The 18808-nt window shown below is 32.2% G+C and overlaps 3 protein-coding genes and 1 non-coding gene across 5 annotated transcripts; 2 read left to right on the forward strand and 2 right to left on the reverse strand.

The window, feature by feature from the left end:
- Positions 1-1784: 1784 nt before the first annotated feature.
- LOC114131624 (small nucleolar RNA U3) lies at positions 1785-1993 on the forward strand. The gene has a single exon (XR_003593014.2). It is a non-coding gene; the product is annotated as a small nucleolar RNA U3 (small nucleolar RNA).
- A 2156-nt stretch (positions 1994-4149) lies between these two features.
- LOC126551156 (uncharacterized) lies at positions 4150-16524 on the reverse strand. Of its 2 annotated transcripts, none has more exons than XM_050203936.1 (4): positions 16129-16524; positions 8227-8345; positions 7896-8010; positions 4150-5741 (listed from the first exon to the last, which is right to left on the reverse strand). In XM_050203936.1, exons 2-4 carry the CDS (start codon positions 8323-8325, stop codon positions 4549-4551), a joined length of 1407 nt encoding a protein of 468 aa, XP_050059893.1. In that variant the 5' UTR covers positions 8326-8345; positions 16129-16524; the 3' UTR covers positions 4150-4548. The 2 variants fall into 2 exon arrangements, with proteins under 2 accessions (XP_050059893.1, XP_050059895.1); XM_050203938.1 differs by having other exon boundaries at positions 8227-8333; positions 16118-16524.
- LOC126551174 (transcription factor 15-like) lies at positions 8911-11762 on the forward strand. The gene is made up of 4 exons (XM_050203961.1): positions 8911-9913; positions 9984-10059; positions 10149-10279; positions 10919-11762. Exons 1-4 carry the CDS (start codon positions 9871-9873, stop codon positions 10990-10992), a joined length of 324 nt encoding a protein of 107 aa, XP_050059918.1. The 5' UTR covers positions 8911-9870; the 3' UTR covers positions 10993-11762.
- LOC126551155 (uncharacterized) lies at positions 11879-16185 on the reverse strand. The gene is made up of 3 exons (XM_050203934.1): positions 16038-16185; positions 15683-15797; positions 11879-14538 (listed from the first exon to the last, which is right to left on the reverse strand). The coding sequence occupies exons 1-3, from the start codon at positions 16113-16115 to the stop codon at positions 13145-13147; spliced, it is 1587 nt and encodes a 528-aa protein (XP_050059891.1). The 5' UTR covers positions 16116-16185; the 3' UTR covers positions 11879-13144.
- Positions 16525-18808: the final 2284 nt, after the last annotated feature.

Here is an 18808-nt window from a genome sequence, read left to right on the forward strand (position 1 = left end):
CAAGAAGAATACATACAACTGACGAAGACTCAGTCACAAGCATGTATTGATTTGCGCAAAGAAATTGCTGCAATGGAAAAAAAACTTAGAGCATCGTATGGGTTTAGTGAAAACGAAGATTTAACTCGTTTTCCTACCTTCACGTTCAAAGAAGAAAAAATCGATAATCAACTCGATTAGGTCCATTGATGATGATTGAAAAGCTCGAATTCACTGAATTAAGAAAAGATTTTCGGGCAGAAAAAATTGTTCAAACATTAGGATATGATATTGATATACACACTGTTATGATCCGGTCGGTCCGACAAGATAACTTGTGATCCGTCTGTACACATCAGTCAACACCTGATTTGGCAGGTTACTCAGGATATCTGTATTTGGACAGATTGTCGTACCAACAGGATCATATTTTGTTTAAGTTACCTTTAAAAATAAATATTTTTTCTTATAGTAGGTGTTTGTTTATTGATAATTTATTAAGATACCTATACGTGTATTATTTTTCCCCTGTAAAATTTATGTAGGTAATCCGTAATTGTACAATCTTTTCGAATTTTCGAAGGAATCCTGAAGCATAATGATCATATGGATGCTTATGCTTACCTAACAGAAACGTTTTTCTTGCTCAAAATACATCTATCATCAGTTCATCACTATGTTTGCAGTTTATCTAATCCAATTATTTTATAATTTTAATCTAATAACAAAAAAAACAAATCAATTCTTCGTTTAAGCCCTGATTTCCTATTTTATAGTATCGTGTATTTGAATGTGTGGCGTGCGATGCGCGATGTGTGATCGCGTAAAAGTTGATATTCCAAAAAATGAACTGCTTTGTGGTCTGTTTCTGGGAAACCATCAGAGTTTCACGTATTCAAAGAACTAATATAAAATATATTAATCCAATACTTATATTGAAATAAATAAAGTTAACTAACAAAATAAATTTTTTTTAATTTTTTATTTATAGGTAGTGATTTATCGAACAAGCAGTTAAGCAGTGAGTATATTAAGGACCGTTCTTCAATGTTCGATTAGTGGCCGATAGAATATTACCGGTTAGTCTTAACCGACACTTAACCGGACATTGTAAAAATGGCCCTAAATAAATTTTATCATGGTTATATTTAACATCTTATACTATGTAGGTAGGTATAATATGTAATAATTCAATATACTTACAATAACACAATATGTATAGTGATAATGCGTTAAGACGTGAAAAAATGCAACGGCCAACGACCGATACTTTATAAATTGATTAGCTTATATGTTTTTGTATATGAGCATTTAAAAAATATTTTCTCACATTTCATAGTACGTGGATTTTAAAATTAAGGGATTACGCTATTCAAATTAAAATTCAAATTAGACATTAGGTGTTATTGAACTGATTCAAACGCAAATAGCCATGGCATGTCGGTTTTCGGTAACGACAGACGCTATCTATCGGGGAAAAGTCTCGTTAAAACTGTTCACAACAATCACAACTTGTTTGTGGAGTGCCAAACGGAACGACCGGTAGATAGCTCTGTCGCGGTACGTTCACTGAGACTCGGCATTGGAACGCAGAACGTCGACGTTTTCCAGAAGGACAAAACGTTTTTCCGGCACGGAGATAACGACGGAAAAGTATTGGACCCGACAGCGCGTTCGGTCCATCGTTGTGGTCATCCGAATGCGGTATCGTGACGTCATATCCGTATGTATCAAAGTGACGAGTCTACCAAATTTTATTGGACTGTGCACTACACATATATAGGTTGATGTGCAGTGTTAAATTTAAGATCATACTTCACAGGATCATTTCTGTAGTATGTATCGTCCCCTCCAGGTGCAAATCTGGAGTCGTCATTGGCCACGATGATGAGACATGGTCCATGTGCCGGAGCGTGAGGCTGCTAATGGTCTACTGCTAACGCAGTTGGAACATTTAGCGACGATGATCGCAACCAGCCGCAAGGTTGGGAGGTACGTGGACAGTCTGAGTGGTTCACTTTTATCAAATGTATTAAATTTAATTTAAACTAATTTATTTTATGTGTATAACACTTAATGAACAATTCTCAACATATTTGACAGATGTTAATTTGAGTGATTTAAAAAATATTAAAATGTTCATTTTTAAGATTACTAACATTCTGTATTATGAGCTATATCATTATTCATTAATATTTCATGATATATGCTAAACCACCAGATTACAAAATCGATTTATTCCAATTTAACAATAATTTAATCCGGCCGGGAAATTCAGTGTTCCCTAAGTTGGTACTTACATCGTATATATTTATCATTACGACTTCAGAACAATTATTTATTTATTTGTACTTTGTACCTTTGTATTTGTTTAAATAATATAATTGAATTTAACGAAACAAAAAGGTTTATAACTTGATTAATAATACAAAAAAAATGATTTGCCACTATAAGTCCAAGACGTAATAAAAATGATTATAACCTTGCATACATCGGTATTAGTCAATTGCGTATATTTTTCTAAACTGCCTGACATATAATATTATACATCTTTTGCGTCAGTGAATTTATCACAAATTAATTAGGTATTCATCGATTGCGCCAAGAAAATATTCATTATAATATTATTAGATATTTTGTTTAAATCAAATATGTATAAAAAAGTAGAAATGTTGGAGTGAAAAATTTTTATGTAAAATAATGTTATCAAGTCACTGTGGTCACTGGTCAGTATCAAAAAACCGTAAAATAGCATGTTGAATGTTAAAAATTATATTTTATTAACCAATTAATCAAATGGTACCTACTTGAAAATGGTTTTTGTCAATTATACACATCTATAAATATATTATAAAATATACATGATTTCCGCTTATCTTTTAATTTAATTTTTATGCATTGGCAATACGTTGTTTACCGTACAAATCTATTATTCGATTGTAATTTATTCAAATTAATCTCGTCAGCAAGAAGTCGATAATATATATATTATGATTATGCTTTTTAGTGTTTTAACGAAGCATAATATCGTTTGGACCATTTTGTTTACGAACATGGAATAATTAAAGACAGAGCGACTGGGCTCATCATAAACGGCTTTAATTATTCAGTGATGTAGCTGAGGGGCCAGGTTAATTTTTTTATTGATTTTATATCAGTACGTCCATACTCCACAGTATAAATAAAAAGTATATAAGTATATTATACGTATTCTTATAAGTTATAGACTATAGTTTCGTTATCTAATTAAGTATAGAATAACCTGTGTAATATAATGATAGTAGTCACAATAATATTATGTAGGTACAATATACAAATGTGTAATTATTATAGTATCAAAAATATTTACCTAATTAAATATTTCATTTTTTAATCGAATAAGTTGTCAATAGATTATTATTATACCTAAATAAAAAGTTATTATATATTTTGTTCATTTCAGCAGGATGTATTTAGTATTATAATATAATATCTGTGGTAAAATAATAAGTAGGTTTACGAATTATCTCTTTTTTTTACATGTATATAAACATAGTAGGTACAATACAAATTTAATTTTAATAAGATTTTTATTGCCCCCCCCCCTTTAAAAAATCCTGACTACGCCACTACTTTATTTTTATTTTCATCCACATACTACATATTTTGTTTCTATTTACGAGTAGAGTTCTTTTATTTGTTTTGATGTATCTCCATTTTTTTCTTCACTCATGAAATTGTAACATTAAATTAAAACTACAGAAACAGGGAAGCTTAATAAAGGTAAATTTGTTTAGCACATTTAGGTATCCTCAAAAAAACAATAAAAATCAAACAAAATCTATCAATGCCTATCATGTTATGTTATGATTATAACATCATTACAATTTTTAAATAAATATTATTTAGTGAATCATTTAGGGAGTAGTCTAAAATTGCTAAATCCTCCTCAATCGTAAATACCTATACATAACACTGAATTTAATTAATAGTTTATAGATAAAAATACATTACACGTATTTCACTCGTAGATAAATTAGATATTGAAGGCATTGAACAATAACAATACATATAATAATGAAAAAAATCTCGCAACGTATTTTTAATATTATAAAAAATATTATATTGCACTGGTTAATCACACCAAAGGATCTATAATTTATAATATACCAAAGAATAAGGAATGCAAAGTCATGGTATTTATAATATAATAATAATATGTTATTGTTTCTCATGTAAACATTTAAATTGGGTAGAATATAATAAATACTAATAAAATTCATTCGCCTAAATGGTAATAAAACAATGTACAATATAAAAAATCATTTTTTTTTTTTGAATAAAATACAAGTACCAGGCGTAAAAAAAATTGAGGCGAAAGTGAAGACATATACACAAACACATTATCTATATATTATGTGTTTGTGCGTGTGAGTGGGTGTACGAGTGCTCGTTTACTGCTCTAAATAATTGTATTTTCTTGTCGTATATGTATACTTAAATCTCGTGTCGGAGAATACGACAATAAATGTGATAGGTAGCATAAAAAATATTATTTAAACTGAGCGATCATCGCGGCGGCGTATAAAGTTAAACGGCCGGTCCGACCGAAGACCGTTTGGACGGCGTGGCGCTTCGTTGCTGTTTGGACGGTTCCGGTTCGGAAAACATCAGTACGCCGTAAACGATGTTCAGGGCGGACGCCACCGCGAAAACGGCGAACACCCACCAGCCGACGGCGGAGTGCACGTACGGATAGCACTTGATGACGGCGAACGCGACCGCGTACCCGAACGCTAGGGCCACGTGCTCGCCGGTCGCGTAACGTGGAACGGGCGAGTGGGGCACCAGGCCCACGCTGCTGGACATGGAGAACACGATCAGGCCCAGCAGCGGGATGAAGCTCAACAGCTGCGAGCCGAGCCGGTTGAGGAACAGCCGGCGGGCGAGGTTGTAGACGGCGATGACGACGCCGGCCGTCAGCGTGCCGGCCGCGGCGAGCGTGGCCGACGACTCCCGGTGGTTCATGGCCGTGGACACGAGGGCGCCGGCCACCAGGAACGCGGCCAGCACCGCGGCGATGAAGTGGCCGTTGAGCACGCGCACGCCCGAGTCGTCCACCAGTTGGGCGGCGTACGACACCAACACTAGCGGGCCGGACATCTGCTGGAGGGCCAGGTGCAGACCGAGCGCCATCAACGGCCTGTAAACGTCTGGGTGGTGGAGGCGCCGGTAGACGGACTCGGCGGCCGCGGACCTGTGTCCGTCGCCGCCGGTCGACGGTTCCGCGCCGTCTTCCAGCGCCCGGGCACCGTCCGAGGGCCGAGTGACCCTCAACTTGAGCCTGGAGTATTCGGCGTCGCCGGGGCGGCCGCGAGACTCCAGCCAAGCAGGACTCTCGGGCACGAACCACCGGACGAGCACGAACGACACGACGGTGAACACCGTGGTCAGGGCGGCTGTCTGCCGGTAGCTGAGCAGCGACCCGGCCAGGTACACGCACAGCACGCCGATGGCGGTGTAGACGACCGGCCGGGCGGCGGGCCGGGACGGGAAACACTCGGTGCTGTGCGCGGTGGCCGCTACCGTCACGATGCCCACGAACACGCCGGTGAGCGTGCGGCCGACCAGCAGATTAGTGGTCGTCCAACTGCTGAACGTCATCAGCCAACCGATGGCGCAGACCACGTGACTGAGCAGCACCGATCCTCGGGGCCCGAACGCGTTCATCATGCTGTGCGAGATCAGACATCCCAATGCCGCGCCCAAAGCCGCCAGACTAGCTGCGAACACGAATTAAATAGTTGGTTAATTGAAAAAACGTGTAAATCAGCAGTATTATAAATATAATTTATGTATATCGTAGACTTGAAGCACAAAAAATAATGGGCGTGTTAGTTTTCTTATAGATTCAGAACCTTTACAACAACATTATGCGTTATCGCTTAAGTTATATACTTTTAGATTAAAAATTCATTGCTGATCAATCGAAAACTATTATGCTACTCGAATAATTAATTAAGTATAGTATTTAATATTTTGATTTAAAAAATGTATTTAATTTAACTTCCCGACGTTTTAGTTTTAGTTTCAACTTTCAAGTCATATATATATAGTACCATATACAGCGTTTTAAACTTATAAGTTATAATTATTTCAAGCTGTATAAAGAATATATTTTCTGTCTAATGATTTCACATATTATGCAATGCGCAATAGGTATAAACTAATTATGCATATGAAATCGATGTTGATTGTCGATTCAAGTAAAACTAGTAAGAACTAAGAACTTTAAAAATTCAAAACACCTTAGTAAATAAAGTTTCGCTATAGACTTATGGAGTAGGGGATACGTTACTAAAATAAATTATTTTACGTGACTCGAGAATTAATAATGAATAACTCGATAATAACGTAAAATCTTTGATTTCAATAAATAACATGTTTTTTGTTGAAAAAACTGGTATGAGATTGTGTGTTGTTTATATGAATAAAATAAAAATTTGTCAACGGTATATTATAATTCATTATTAATTAATAACTAGTAAATAATAATCGTTAATAATAATGGTAATAAATGATTCATTAATTATTACTAATAAATAATACTGGTCGACAAAGACAGATAATTTATAAAGATGGTAATAAAATGATATCTTCAAATAATGGAAAACCATAAGAATACAAAATATGTTAATAATATCGAAAACAAAATTAATAAATTTTAAATAATCACATTTTAAAGTGACAACTTCGTAGAATAAAAGACATTTTTATACATTTTTTTTCAGTAGGTACCTCTATTTCTTAGATGGATTGCTATAATATATTTGTAGATTATAATGGTTGTATAATATTTTTTTTCTGTTATTTTAATATTTATTTTAGTAAATCTATTCTTTATACAGTCTTTATAATATTTTCACAAATTTTTGTGATGTATTTTGCACTGTATAATATTAATATGAACATTTTAATTAAAAGTTGTTTCCATAACAAATAACGACTACTTATCAATAATATTATAACGACTAGCGATCAATAAAATAAGACAACAATATTATTGTCGTGATGTTACATAATATTATGTAATCAAATGGTATACAGTGAAGGGGATACTAATGTCTCATACGCAGGAGTTATGGCCATAAACGCATCATCTGAGTTATTTATTTTGTAACTCATTAAAACTCAGGTCATATATTTTTTACGACTTGTAAAAATGATCAAAAATCAGTACTTTGAGAATCATCTACAAGAATACTGTACCACTGCAGTAGTATCAATATGTAAAATAATATCCTAATTAACCTAAAACGGCCAATAAATCTAATTTTATACTTTTAAATTATTTACATTTAGAAGTATAAAGATTTCCAGTGTTTCAGTACAGCATTTATTATTTAAAAAATATTTCCTACAGTATTAAACATGGTAATTCTACGCGCTGTATTTTACTATAATACTTATAATTTAATTATAGCTGAATATAACAAGATGGCAACCCACGCACACATTACGTAATACAGTCAACATGCATAATATATAACTCATAAATCAAGTTTGATTACACCCGATACATTATATGCAATAGGTATATTGAATGAGTTCCTGTACATATTATATAATATGTGTGTATGTCTACGAAAGGACGAAGGATAACAAGTTTATAAATAACTAAAAACAAACAAAGGTGCGGAGAAAATCAACGATATAAAGTCATGATATGTATTTTTATTATATAAATTTACATACCAATCGACTAGTTGAAAATAAAGCCGACATTGCTTATAAAAAATGAACAATATCTCCTATCGAGTCGTATAAGTATCCCGCTCATTATTATAGATACGCAATTATACCCGGTATATTAACGGATAGATTTTAATTTATAATAATATACTGTTATAAATTATATAGTTTATAGTAACACTTACCAAACCACGTCGAATTACGGTACGTCAGAGGCAAATTCCACATGGACACGCCAGTAAATCCCAAAATTGCCCCGGAAATCACACATGGTAACAACGATATCACGGCTATAAATCCCTGTAAATAAAAAACAAAATCACCGCACACGTTATAATGTAATTATATACGATCTGGAGAGCTCCATAGGCTCTCTAATATTAGCCATCATACATATATATTAGATACGATTTTTTTTTAGGTATATCGGTATAAGTATGTGAATCGCGAAAACGGATGATAGCCCATATTATATACACATGATAATGTTAAGTAGGCGCGTGCACAATATATTACCTGCGTCACTGAAGAATTATTCAACGGTTTTTGGACGTTTACTTCGACGGGCGCGGGCGGTTCGACCGGCGTACTCGGGCCCGGCGCGTTTTCTTCCATCGCAAAAAAAAAAAAAAAAACTTCTAAGCAACGGGTAGCAACAAAGCTAATACGTACAGTTTAGGGTTTTATACTCGTAAATTATAGTATTATATAATGTAAAAGCTAGCCGGCATCACTATATATAGATACGGTACGGATTTTACGCATAAATTACGCTCGCGTATTATTATTAAAATGTTATTGTTATCTCGTGTGATATGATGAACTATTAAGCCGATAAATAGGTGAGAAAAATATTAATAGTATTATTAAATAAGTGTAACGCGTTCGAACGATATTAACTGCGCACTGAAGTTCGAGCGCTACTACGCTGTTGTGTACTACTGCTACAACGGTCCTCTCCAGAAACCTAACGTCATTTGGACGGCTTCAAACCGGTGTCCGATGACTGTACACATTATTATCATCATATTATAATATTGTATTATGTTTACGTGTATATTATTATATATTATACTATATATATATATATATAGGGTGCACATTGCACTCGAATACTCGATACGCAACGACGTCGAGAATTCATATAATATATACTATATTAAAATATAATTTAATACCTATATATTCCACCGTTGCTCGTCCGAACTGAGTTGTTGTTATAATTTATAAATAGATGCTTAATCATTTTAGTATTTTATATAATCGGAATATAGAACGTATATTATAATATTATAGGTATATACTCGCAGTAGGTGGAAAATATTAAAAAAAAACACATAAAACCATTACTTTCTCTTATAATAATCTGCAGGTATGATGTGTATAAGGGTGACCATACTTCAAAAAAAAAAAAAAAAAAAAAACAGGACACGTCTTTTTTGTAATGAGTAAAATACAGGTATGTTGATTGTCAAAACACGAAACAATGTACAATATTTATAAAATTAATGTATTATAAATACTACGAAAAACTGGACAATCCTGTTGTATGATCACCCTAGTATAATAATTAGGGCTGGGATTTTGATGCAAATGCATTTTTTTTCTAGTGTTTCAAGATGTTGCTCCGTAAGTATAAAATTTGTTTTGGGTGATGCTTATTAATTTAAAGTAATTTTTATTTTGCATTTTTTTGTCAAAATTAACCTTAAATGCATTTTTAGGGCAGTTTTTGAGATTTTCTAGGGCATTAAAATCCCAGCTCTAATAATAATAACATACACATTATTAATATTATGATGCAAGCACATCACAGCACACGTGTTGATACACTTTATACATCAGAAAATATATCATAATACTCTTCTGGCAATTCATTATTGTTTAATCTCGACGACCGAGACAGTTTGCCTGGAAACATGGGCCGGGATGAGTTACGTCTATTTAAGTGCGTTTTCACAGCATCGTTTGAACCACACCTAATGTACAGAATATTTCTCGATTACTTATAGTCCACAGTACCATAATGTGTTATTATTATTATTATTATTATTTAATTTTATGACCGAACAAATCGGTTTGTTCATCATTCGAGTTCAAAGTGTGCAGGCAAAACAACATTATATAATATTATAATTATTGTTTTCACCAAATAACAATATGGAATTTGATAACGGTTCAAATGGCTTTCAAATACAATCCAGTAATTATATATAACTATACTAAAACATATTGTGATCGTTTATATATTAATAGACATATTTTTTTTAAAGATCAATTAAATGAAGCGCCTTTGAAGAAAAGAATCAGATCGGGTGCCAATGCTAGAGAACGAGACAGAACTCAAAGGTAAAGAATATTTAATAAGTAGTTAGTACCTATGTCTATTAATTATCGAGAACACGGTAATGTCCATTCTTTAAATTTTTGTTGTTTAGTGTTAATTCAGCATTTGATGTACTACGGGCTATGATACCCATTGATCCTCCAGACCGCAAATTATCTAAAATAGAAACATTACAGTTAGCCACAAAATACATTAGTCATCTGTCTCAGATCCTAACTCCCGGTAAATATGTCTTAAACATCATAGTTTATCATCTATTAACACCACAAAAATTATCATACAAATAATTGAAAACATTTTTCTTCATAGATAACTGTAATATAAAGTAGATTAATAACTATGTCAGACATAGAATACATTAATTTCTATACAATTATGGTTAATGTGTACTGTACAAATAAGAATTATTTTCTTTATCTAATAATTAAATTTGATTGTTTTTGATAAATCTAATACTTGGATGTTAGCGTATAACTGTATAAGTATAACTATATCGTTAATTGACGATTCTAAATTAGGTTAATAAATCTTTTTATTCGTTTTATAAATTAAAAATTATGAACATAGGTTTTTAAACTGCTGCCATCCGAAAAAAAATAATTTCACTGAAAAATATTATGTTTCTCTAACAAATATCACAATTCTGTTCAAACATTTTTTGCCAAATTACTAATGATTTTATAGAATACTTCCATTTATCATAAATTATAGAAATTACTAATTATCTATACTATTTTAATCACTAGTGTTTACTATAACATATGTGTATAGTGTAAGTATAATTTTAAAATATTAATAAACAATCACAAATAAACAATATACACGTTTATTACTTTTGTGACGTAAATAATTTTTGTTTAGGCAATGATAGTGAACAAGAACACAGTTTCTACGATGTATGTATATTTTGTTTGACAAATAAAACTAATTCTTGAATAGCATACAAAAAACAATCCTTACAGATTTCACCAATATGTATTTATTATTTTATAATCTATATCATATTATGTATATTTATTTATAATTTTTTTTTTATGTATAAATTATGTGAGTAATATAGTTAAAGCTAAGTATATTTACATTTACATTCAAATAAAAAAAAAATATACTGTAATTGTCATATTATATACATATATTAGGTATGTGCACAAAAATTTAGAGGAGAAACTAAAATAAACCAAACACCAAAAAACAAAACAAAATCAAATATTATCTGTTACTGTAAACGGTCATGTAACATTGGGTAATTATTTTTATCTCCAAAAATAAATTTAATTTAAACACTACAATTTATCATTTTATGTACTATACCTTTAGATAAATTACTTACGTAATATTTATATGTATATGTATGATTAAATTTTAAACTAATTAAAGTTAACAAGAAAAATTGTTTTTGCTGCTTTAAAATAGCACCATATTTTTGGTAATCATTTCTATATTACATAGTTATTGATAAATAATAAATAAATATAGTATAATTAGAGTAGTAAATGTACTTTAATAGTTATAAGTAATATTATTAAATACCTAGCAATAACATAATATTTTTTTATTACACAAAGGTTATAAAATGTTGATAGAAATAAATTAAATTTAACAGTTCTAATAAATTGTAGTCAATATTTTTTTTTTCAAAATTACAATGAGTTGTGAATCATTAACTTTTTTTCACTACAGGTTATAATTAAAACATTATCATATCAGAATAACTCATTTGGAGCATTGGGGTAAATTTATAATTTATAGGTATGCATTAATTGAAAGAAGCTAGTATTAGTCTAATCTCTATAGAAATATAAGGATAAATAAAAAGATTGATTTTAATAAGGGTGATGCAAATACAAAAATGTATTTGCAATTAATATTTTTTTTTAACAAGTAACTAATTATTAAGTACTTATAACTTATAAGTACAATCTTAATAAAAAAAAAAATTTAACTTATTATACTTAAATACAATATAATTTTTTTTTAATTAATCATTAGTTTAAAATTTTATTGCATTTTGGCTATTATTTGGCATATTATGCGATAAAATAATAAGAAGGTTTACGAAATATCTTTATACACATATTTATATAGTACAATACAAATTTAATTTTTATAAGATTTTTTATTAACATCCCTCCCTTTTAGTAATTCTTGCTATGCCACTGCTTTAGTTTATTTTCATTTTCATCCACCTACCACATATTTTTTTCTACTTACAAGTAGTGTTCTTATACTTGTTTTGATGTATCTCCATTTTTTTTTTTTTAACTCATCAAGTAATTTATCATTAAGTTAAAACTACAGAAACAGGTAAATATGTTTAGTACATTTAGGTACCCTCAAAAAAAACAATAAAAAATCAAACAAAATCTATCAATGCCTAACCCTTTGTTACAACATCATTACAATTTTAAAATAAATATTATTTAGTGAATCATTAAGGGAACAGTCTAAAATTGCTAAATCCTCCTCAATCGTAAATAGATATCTATACATAACACTGAATTTAATTAATAATTTAAAGATGAAAATACATTACACGTACTTCACTCGTAGATGAATTAGACATTGAACAATAACAATATACAATATTGAAAAAAATCTCGCGACGTATTTTTAATATTATATAAAATATTATATTGCTCTGTTTAATCACACCAAAGGATCTATAATTTATATACCAAAGAATAAAGAATGCAAAGCCACAGTTTGTGTCGGTATTTATAATACAATAATAATAATATGTTATTGTTTCTCATATAAACATTTAGATTGGGTAAAATATAATAAATATTAAATACTAATAAAATACTGTACAATATAAAAAATCGTTTTTTTTTTTTTTGAATATAAAATACAAGTACCACGCCTAAAAAAATTGAGGCGAAAATGAAGACATACACAAATACATTATCTATAATATGTGTTTGAGCGTGTGAGTGGGTTACGAGTGCGCGTTTACTGCTCTGAATAATTGTTTTCTCTTGTCGTATATTATGTATTCTTAAATCTCGTGTTGGAGAATACGACAAAACGTGATAGGTAACATAAAAAATATTATTTAAGCTGAGCGATCATCGCGGCGGCGTATAGTTAAACGGCCGGTTCGACCAAAGACTGTTTGGACGACTTCGGTTCGGCATACACTATTTTGCCGTAAACGATGTTCAGGGCGGACGCCAACGCGAAAAAGGCGAACACCCACCAGCCGTAAGCGGCTTGCGCGTACGGATAACACTTGATGACGGCGAACGCGACCGCGTACCCGAACGCTAGGGCCACGTGCTCGCCGGCCACGTGCCTACAGTCCACGGTCTTGCCGACCTCGTGCTTGCAGTCCACGGTCTTGACGGCCAGGGTCTTTACGGTCAGGGTCCTGTCGCCCACGTACTTGAGGGTCGTCTTGACGTCCACGGTGGTATTGTCGACCACGCGCTCGTCGGTCTTGTAACGCGGGGCGGTGGACCGGGGCATCGGGCCGGCGCTAATGGACATGGAGAACACGATCAGGCACAGCAGCGGGACGAGGTTCTCCACCAGCTTCGAGCCGTACCGTTGGAAGTACTTGTAGACGACGATGACAACGCCGGCCGTCAGCGTGCCGATCGCGGCGAGCTTGGACGCCGACGCCCGGCGGGCAATGCCCGTGGACACGAAGGCGCCGGCCACAAGGAACAAGGCCAGCGCCGCGGCGACGTACTGGCCGTTGATCACGCGTATTCCCGAGTCGTTCACCAGTTTCACGGCGTACGTCACCAACACCAGCGGGCCGGACATCTGCTGGAGGGCCAGGCGCACGCTGCGCGTAAGGAACGGCCGGAAAACGTCCGATTGCATGATGTTCGAATAGAAAGCATCCTCTGCAGCCGGGGATTCTTCGTCCGAGTAGCGGAGGATCCGATAGACGCCGTCTTCAGTCATGGATTTGACGTCCGGCTGGTGGTGCTGATTGACGGCCTCGTCGTCAGCCGCGGATCCGTGTCCGGTGCTGAGGACGCTTTTCAGCGTCCGGGTGCCGACCGTCAGGTGGGTGAACTTCAACTTGTGCCGGAAGTACTCGGCGTCCCCGGAGAAGCCGTGAGACTCCAGCCAATCAGGACTCTCGGGCACGAACAACAAGACGAGGAAGAACGACACGACGGTGACCACCGTGGCCAAGCCGGCCGTTTGCTCGTAGTTGAGCAGCAACCCGGCCAGGTACACGCACAGCACGCCGACGGCGTTGAAGACAATCGGCCGGGCGGCGGGCCGGAATGGGAAACACTCAGTGCTTTGCTCGGTGGCCGCTACCGTCACGACGCCCACGAACACGCCGGTGAGCGTGCGGCCCACAAACAGATAAGCGGTGGTCGAACTGCTGAACGTCAAAATCCAACCGACGGCGCAGATCACGTGACTCAGCAGTACCGATCCTCGGGGCCCGAACTCGTTCATCATGCTTTGCGAGAGCAGACATCCCACTGCCGCGCCCAAAGCAGCCAGACTAGCTGCGAACACGAATTAAATAGTTAGGTTATTAGAAAAGCGTGTAAATCAACAGTATCAAATATATAATTTATGTATATCGTAGATTTGAAGCACAAAAATAATGGACGTCTTATTTTTTTAGATTCAGAACTTGAACAATGACATTATATTATCGCGCTTGAGTTATGCGATAATACCTTTAGATTAAAAATTCATTGCTGACCAATCGAAAACTATTGCTAGGTATACTCGAATAATTAATTAAGTATAGTATTTAATACTTTACACACTAGGCGAATAGTGCGCCACGCGGGCGCGATTATAAATGCCTCGAATTTTATTCGCTAGAACACAAAGCTTACATACTACAATTTTACGCGATTAGAAATCGCGCCGTACCATAATGTTATTCGAGCGATTACTCATGTTTAAAATATTTTAATAATCTTCTCTTTAATCTCTTAATTTTAAAATGAATAAAAATATTCATTTTCTGTTTCAATATGCAAACTTTGACGATTTATTTGATTTAAGAATATCGCTTTAACTTATTAATCGTTCAACATTAGCGCTGAGATTTTGCAGCTTTAACACGAACAAGTAAAATACTAATATGTATTTTTTAACTCGTTGGATAAGTATTGCAATAATTTAGGCAATGACATTTGTCGTATTTATTCTAATCATCTAATCTATTATGTTCTATTAAATCTGTATAGGCATTCCATATTTAGATTATTACGACTAGAATTAACAAGAACCTAACCAATACTATAAAAGTAAAATATAAAATATATATTTTTTCCAATTTCTAGGCTAAAATAAATATAATTTAAAAGCATTTTATTGAGTTTTAAGTAATTTTGGATTTTTTTGGGGCATATAAGATTTTTTAGGCGATTAAAATCTCTGCCTTAATTATTATAATTATTATAAATATAATACAAACATACGGCGGTCGACGGTAAACGGTTTATTCGGCTAGTTGTAAATAAAGCCGACATTGCCTACGAAAAATAAACAATATCTCCAATCAAGTAATATTATGAGAGTATCCCACTTATATTTGTATAGATACCATTATACCCTGTATTACGTAGATTTTGTAATAATATGTAAATTTTATTTATACTGTTATAAATTATATAATTTAGTAACACTTACCAAACCACGTCGAATTATCGTACGTCAGAGGTAAATTCCACTTCGACACGCCAGTAATTCCCAAAATGGCCCCAGAAATCACACACGGAAACAACAATATCACGGCTATAAATCCCTGTAAAAAAAATCAAAATCACCGCACACGTTCGTTATAATGTAATTATACAATCGGGAGAGCTTTAATATGGGTATATACTATATACACATTAAGGCTCTCTAATATTAACCATCAAACATTTTACAAGTATGCGAATCGCGTAAACGGGCGGTAACAATTTTAATTTATAAGCAACCTATATATATATATTATACATACGTAAGACAATATTAAGTAAGCACGTGCATATTATATTACCGGTGTCTTTGAAGATATATTCCATGATTTTTGGACGTCTACTTCGACGAGCGGTTGGGTCGGCGCGTTTTCTTCCATCGAAAAAAAAAACTTTAAGCAACGGGTAGCAACAAAGTTAATACGTACAGTTCAGGGTTTTATACTCGTAAATTATAGTATTATATAATATAAACGCTCGCCGGCATCATTATATATGGGTACGGTACGGGTTTTACGCATAAATTACACTCGTATATTATTATTAAAATGTTATTGTTATCGTGTATGATATGATGGACTACTAAGCCGATAAATAGGTAAGAAAAATAATAATATTATTAGGTATTAAATAGGCATACGCGTTGGGACGACATTAACTGATCACTGAAGTTCGAGCGCTACTACGTTGTTGTGTCCTACTGCTACAACGGTCCTCTCCAAAAAATCAAACGTGATTCGGACGGGTTCAAAGAATCAAACCGATGTCCGATGAGTTGTACACCCAAGGTTTAAACAGGTTAACTATTGCCGGCTCGGCGGCTCGCTACACGTTCTGTTACGGTTCAGTAGTTCATATTTTTACCACACGCGTAAAGCGCTAGTAGTAAGTAGAGCTATATTTTACTAATAGTGTATCCTACATGATAGAATTTATGATCATACATTTAATATAAATTAAATAATAAATATAAATATATTTATTCAGATATCTATTATGTCGATATATATTACTAAAGGATGGTTTAAAAACATCCAGTCATCTTCAAAACTTTTTAAATAATCTCCAACCCAGCTAATTACCTACATTATTATAGATATTTTATGAATGACATTCAGTGGTGGTTTTGATCTAACCTCAAGAGGGGGGGGGGCGTTGTAAAAATGTAAAGCCCCCACCCCTCAATAAAAATTACTATTAAAATTTAAATTAAAAATTATGAACATAGGTTTTTAAGCTGCTGCTATCCGAAAAAAAATAATTTCACTGAAAAATATTATGTTTCTCTAGCACGTATTATAATTCTGTTAACATATTTTTTGTCAAATTACTAATGATTTTATAGAATACTTCCAGAAGATCAATCAATTAACTTCCATTTATCATAAATTACACCATTAATGATTAATCACTAATGCTTATTATAACATATGTGTATAGTGTGTGTAATTTTAAAACATTAATATACATTTACAAATAATATACAATATACACGTTTATTACTTTTGTAACATAAATAATTTTTGGTAAGGCAATGATAGTAAACAAGAACACAGTTTCTACGATGTATGTATATATTGTTTGACAAATTAAATTAATTCTTGAATAGCATACAAAAAACAATCCTTACAGATTTCACCAATATGTATTTATTATTTTATAATCTATATCATATTATGTATATTTATTTATAATTTTTTTTTTTTATGTATAAATTATGTGAATAATATAGTTAAAGCTAAGTGTATTTACATTTACATTCAAATAAAAAAAAAAAAATATACTGTGATTATCATATAATATATACATATATATGTGCACAGAAATGTAAGCAGAAACTAAAATAAACCAAACAGGAACACTAAAAAACAAAACAAAATCAAATATAATCTGTTACTGTAAGAGGTCATTTAACATTTGGTTGATTAATTTTATCTCCAGAAAACAAATTTAATATAAATACTACAACTTATTATTTTATGTACTATACCTTTTATTATATTTAAGACAAATTACTTACGTAATATTACGTAATATATATATAAATATGTATAATTAGTTTTTATACTAAATAAAGTTAACAAGAAAAATTATTTTTGCTACTTTAAAATAGCACCATATTTTTGGTAAACATTTCTATATTACATTTGATTATTTAGAATAAAAAAAAAAGGTTTTTGATAATCCATTTTTCCATGCAAGAAAAGTGTGTTAATTAAATTTTTAATTTATAACTGAGATTTAATAATTAAATATTTTATGATTATGATAATAATAATTATAATTAAACATGGTTATTGATAAATAATAAATAATTATAGTATAATTTGAGCAGTAAATGTACTTTAATAGTTCAGTAAAAACATAATATTTTTTCTATTACACAAAGGTTATAATAAAATTTTGATAGAAATAAATTAAATTTAACAGTTTTAATTAATTGTAGTCAGTAAATTTTTTTTCAAAATTATAATGATTAGTTAATCATTAACTTTTTTTTTCACTTAAGGTTATAATTAAAATACTATCATATCAGAAAAACTTATTTTGTGCATTAAGGTAAATTTATAATTTATATGCATCAATTTAAAGGAGCTAGTATTAATCTAATCTCTAGAAATGTGACGGATTGATTTTGATAAGGGTGATGCAAATACAAAAATGTATTTGCAATTATTATTTTTTTTTTAACAAGTAACTAATTATTAAGTATTTATAAGTACAATCTTAATAAAATGTTTTTAATTAAAACAGTTTAATATAAACATATATCTTAATTAAAAAAATTTAAACTTATTGTATTTAAATACAATAAATTTTTTTTTAAATTAAACATTAGTTTAAAATTTTATTGCATTTCATTTTTACATTTAATTAAGTGCACAATTTAATTTTAACTTGAAATCTCTATAAATAAACTTAAAATATTTAATAGATAACATAAAAAATATGTACCAAACATTGCATACACTTAATAATTAGTTATATAATAACTAATATCAAATATTATATTGTGCTACTACACTTATGACTTTTGTTAAATTACCATTCGCCTTAAAATTGTGTAAGCATA

The sequence above is a fragment of the Aphis gossypii genome, chromosome 1 (assembly GCF_020184175.1).
Source record: "Aphis gossypii isolate Hap1 chromosome 1, ASM2018417v2, whole genome shotgun sequence".
In the NCBI taxonomy this organism is placed as follows: domain Eukaryota; kingdom Metazoa; phylum Arthropoda; class Insecta; order Hemiptera; family Aphididae; genus Aphis; species Aphis gossypii.

Bases quoted from the DNA above. Each gene is read 5' to 3' on its own strand.
- LOC126551174 (XM_050203961.1), top strand. From the start codon at position 9,871: ATGGAATTTGATAACGGTTCAAATGGCTTTCAAATACAATCCA. The intron at 9,914-9,983 runs GTAATTATATAT...TTTTTTTTAAAG, and splicing joins TGGCTTTCAAATACAATCCA to ATCAATTAAATGAAGCGCCT. The intron at 10,060-10,148 runs GTAAAGAATATT...TTTGTTGTTTAG, and splicing joins GAACGAGACAGAACTCAAAG to TGTTAATTCAGCATTTGATG.
- LOC126551156 (XM_050203936.1), bottom strand. From the start codon at position 8,325: ATGGAAGAAAACGCGCCGGGCCCGAGTACGCCGGTCGAACCGCCCGCG. The intron at 8,011-8,226 runs GTAATATATTGT...TTTTATTTACAG, and splicing joins ATAATTCTTCAGTGACGCAG to GGATTTATAGCCGTGATATC. The intron at 5,742-7,895 runs GTAAGTGTTACT...TCGTGTTCGCAG, and splicing joins CCGTAATTCGACGTGGTTTG to CTAGTCTGGCGGCTTTGGGC.
- LOC126551155 (XM_050203934.1), bottom strand. From the start codon at position 16,115: ATGGAAGAAAACGCGCCGACCCAACCGCTCGTCGAAGTAGACGTCCAA. The intron at 15,798-16,037 runs GTAATATAATAT...TTTTTTTTACAG, and splicing joins ATATATCTTCAAAGACACCG to GGATTTATAGCCGTGATATT. The intron at 14,539-15,682 runs GTAAGTGTTACT...TCGTGTTCGCAG, and splicing joins CGATAATTCGACGTGGTTTG to CTAGTCTGGCTGCTTTGGGC.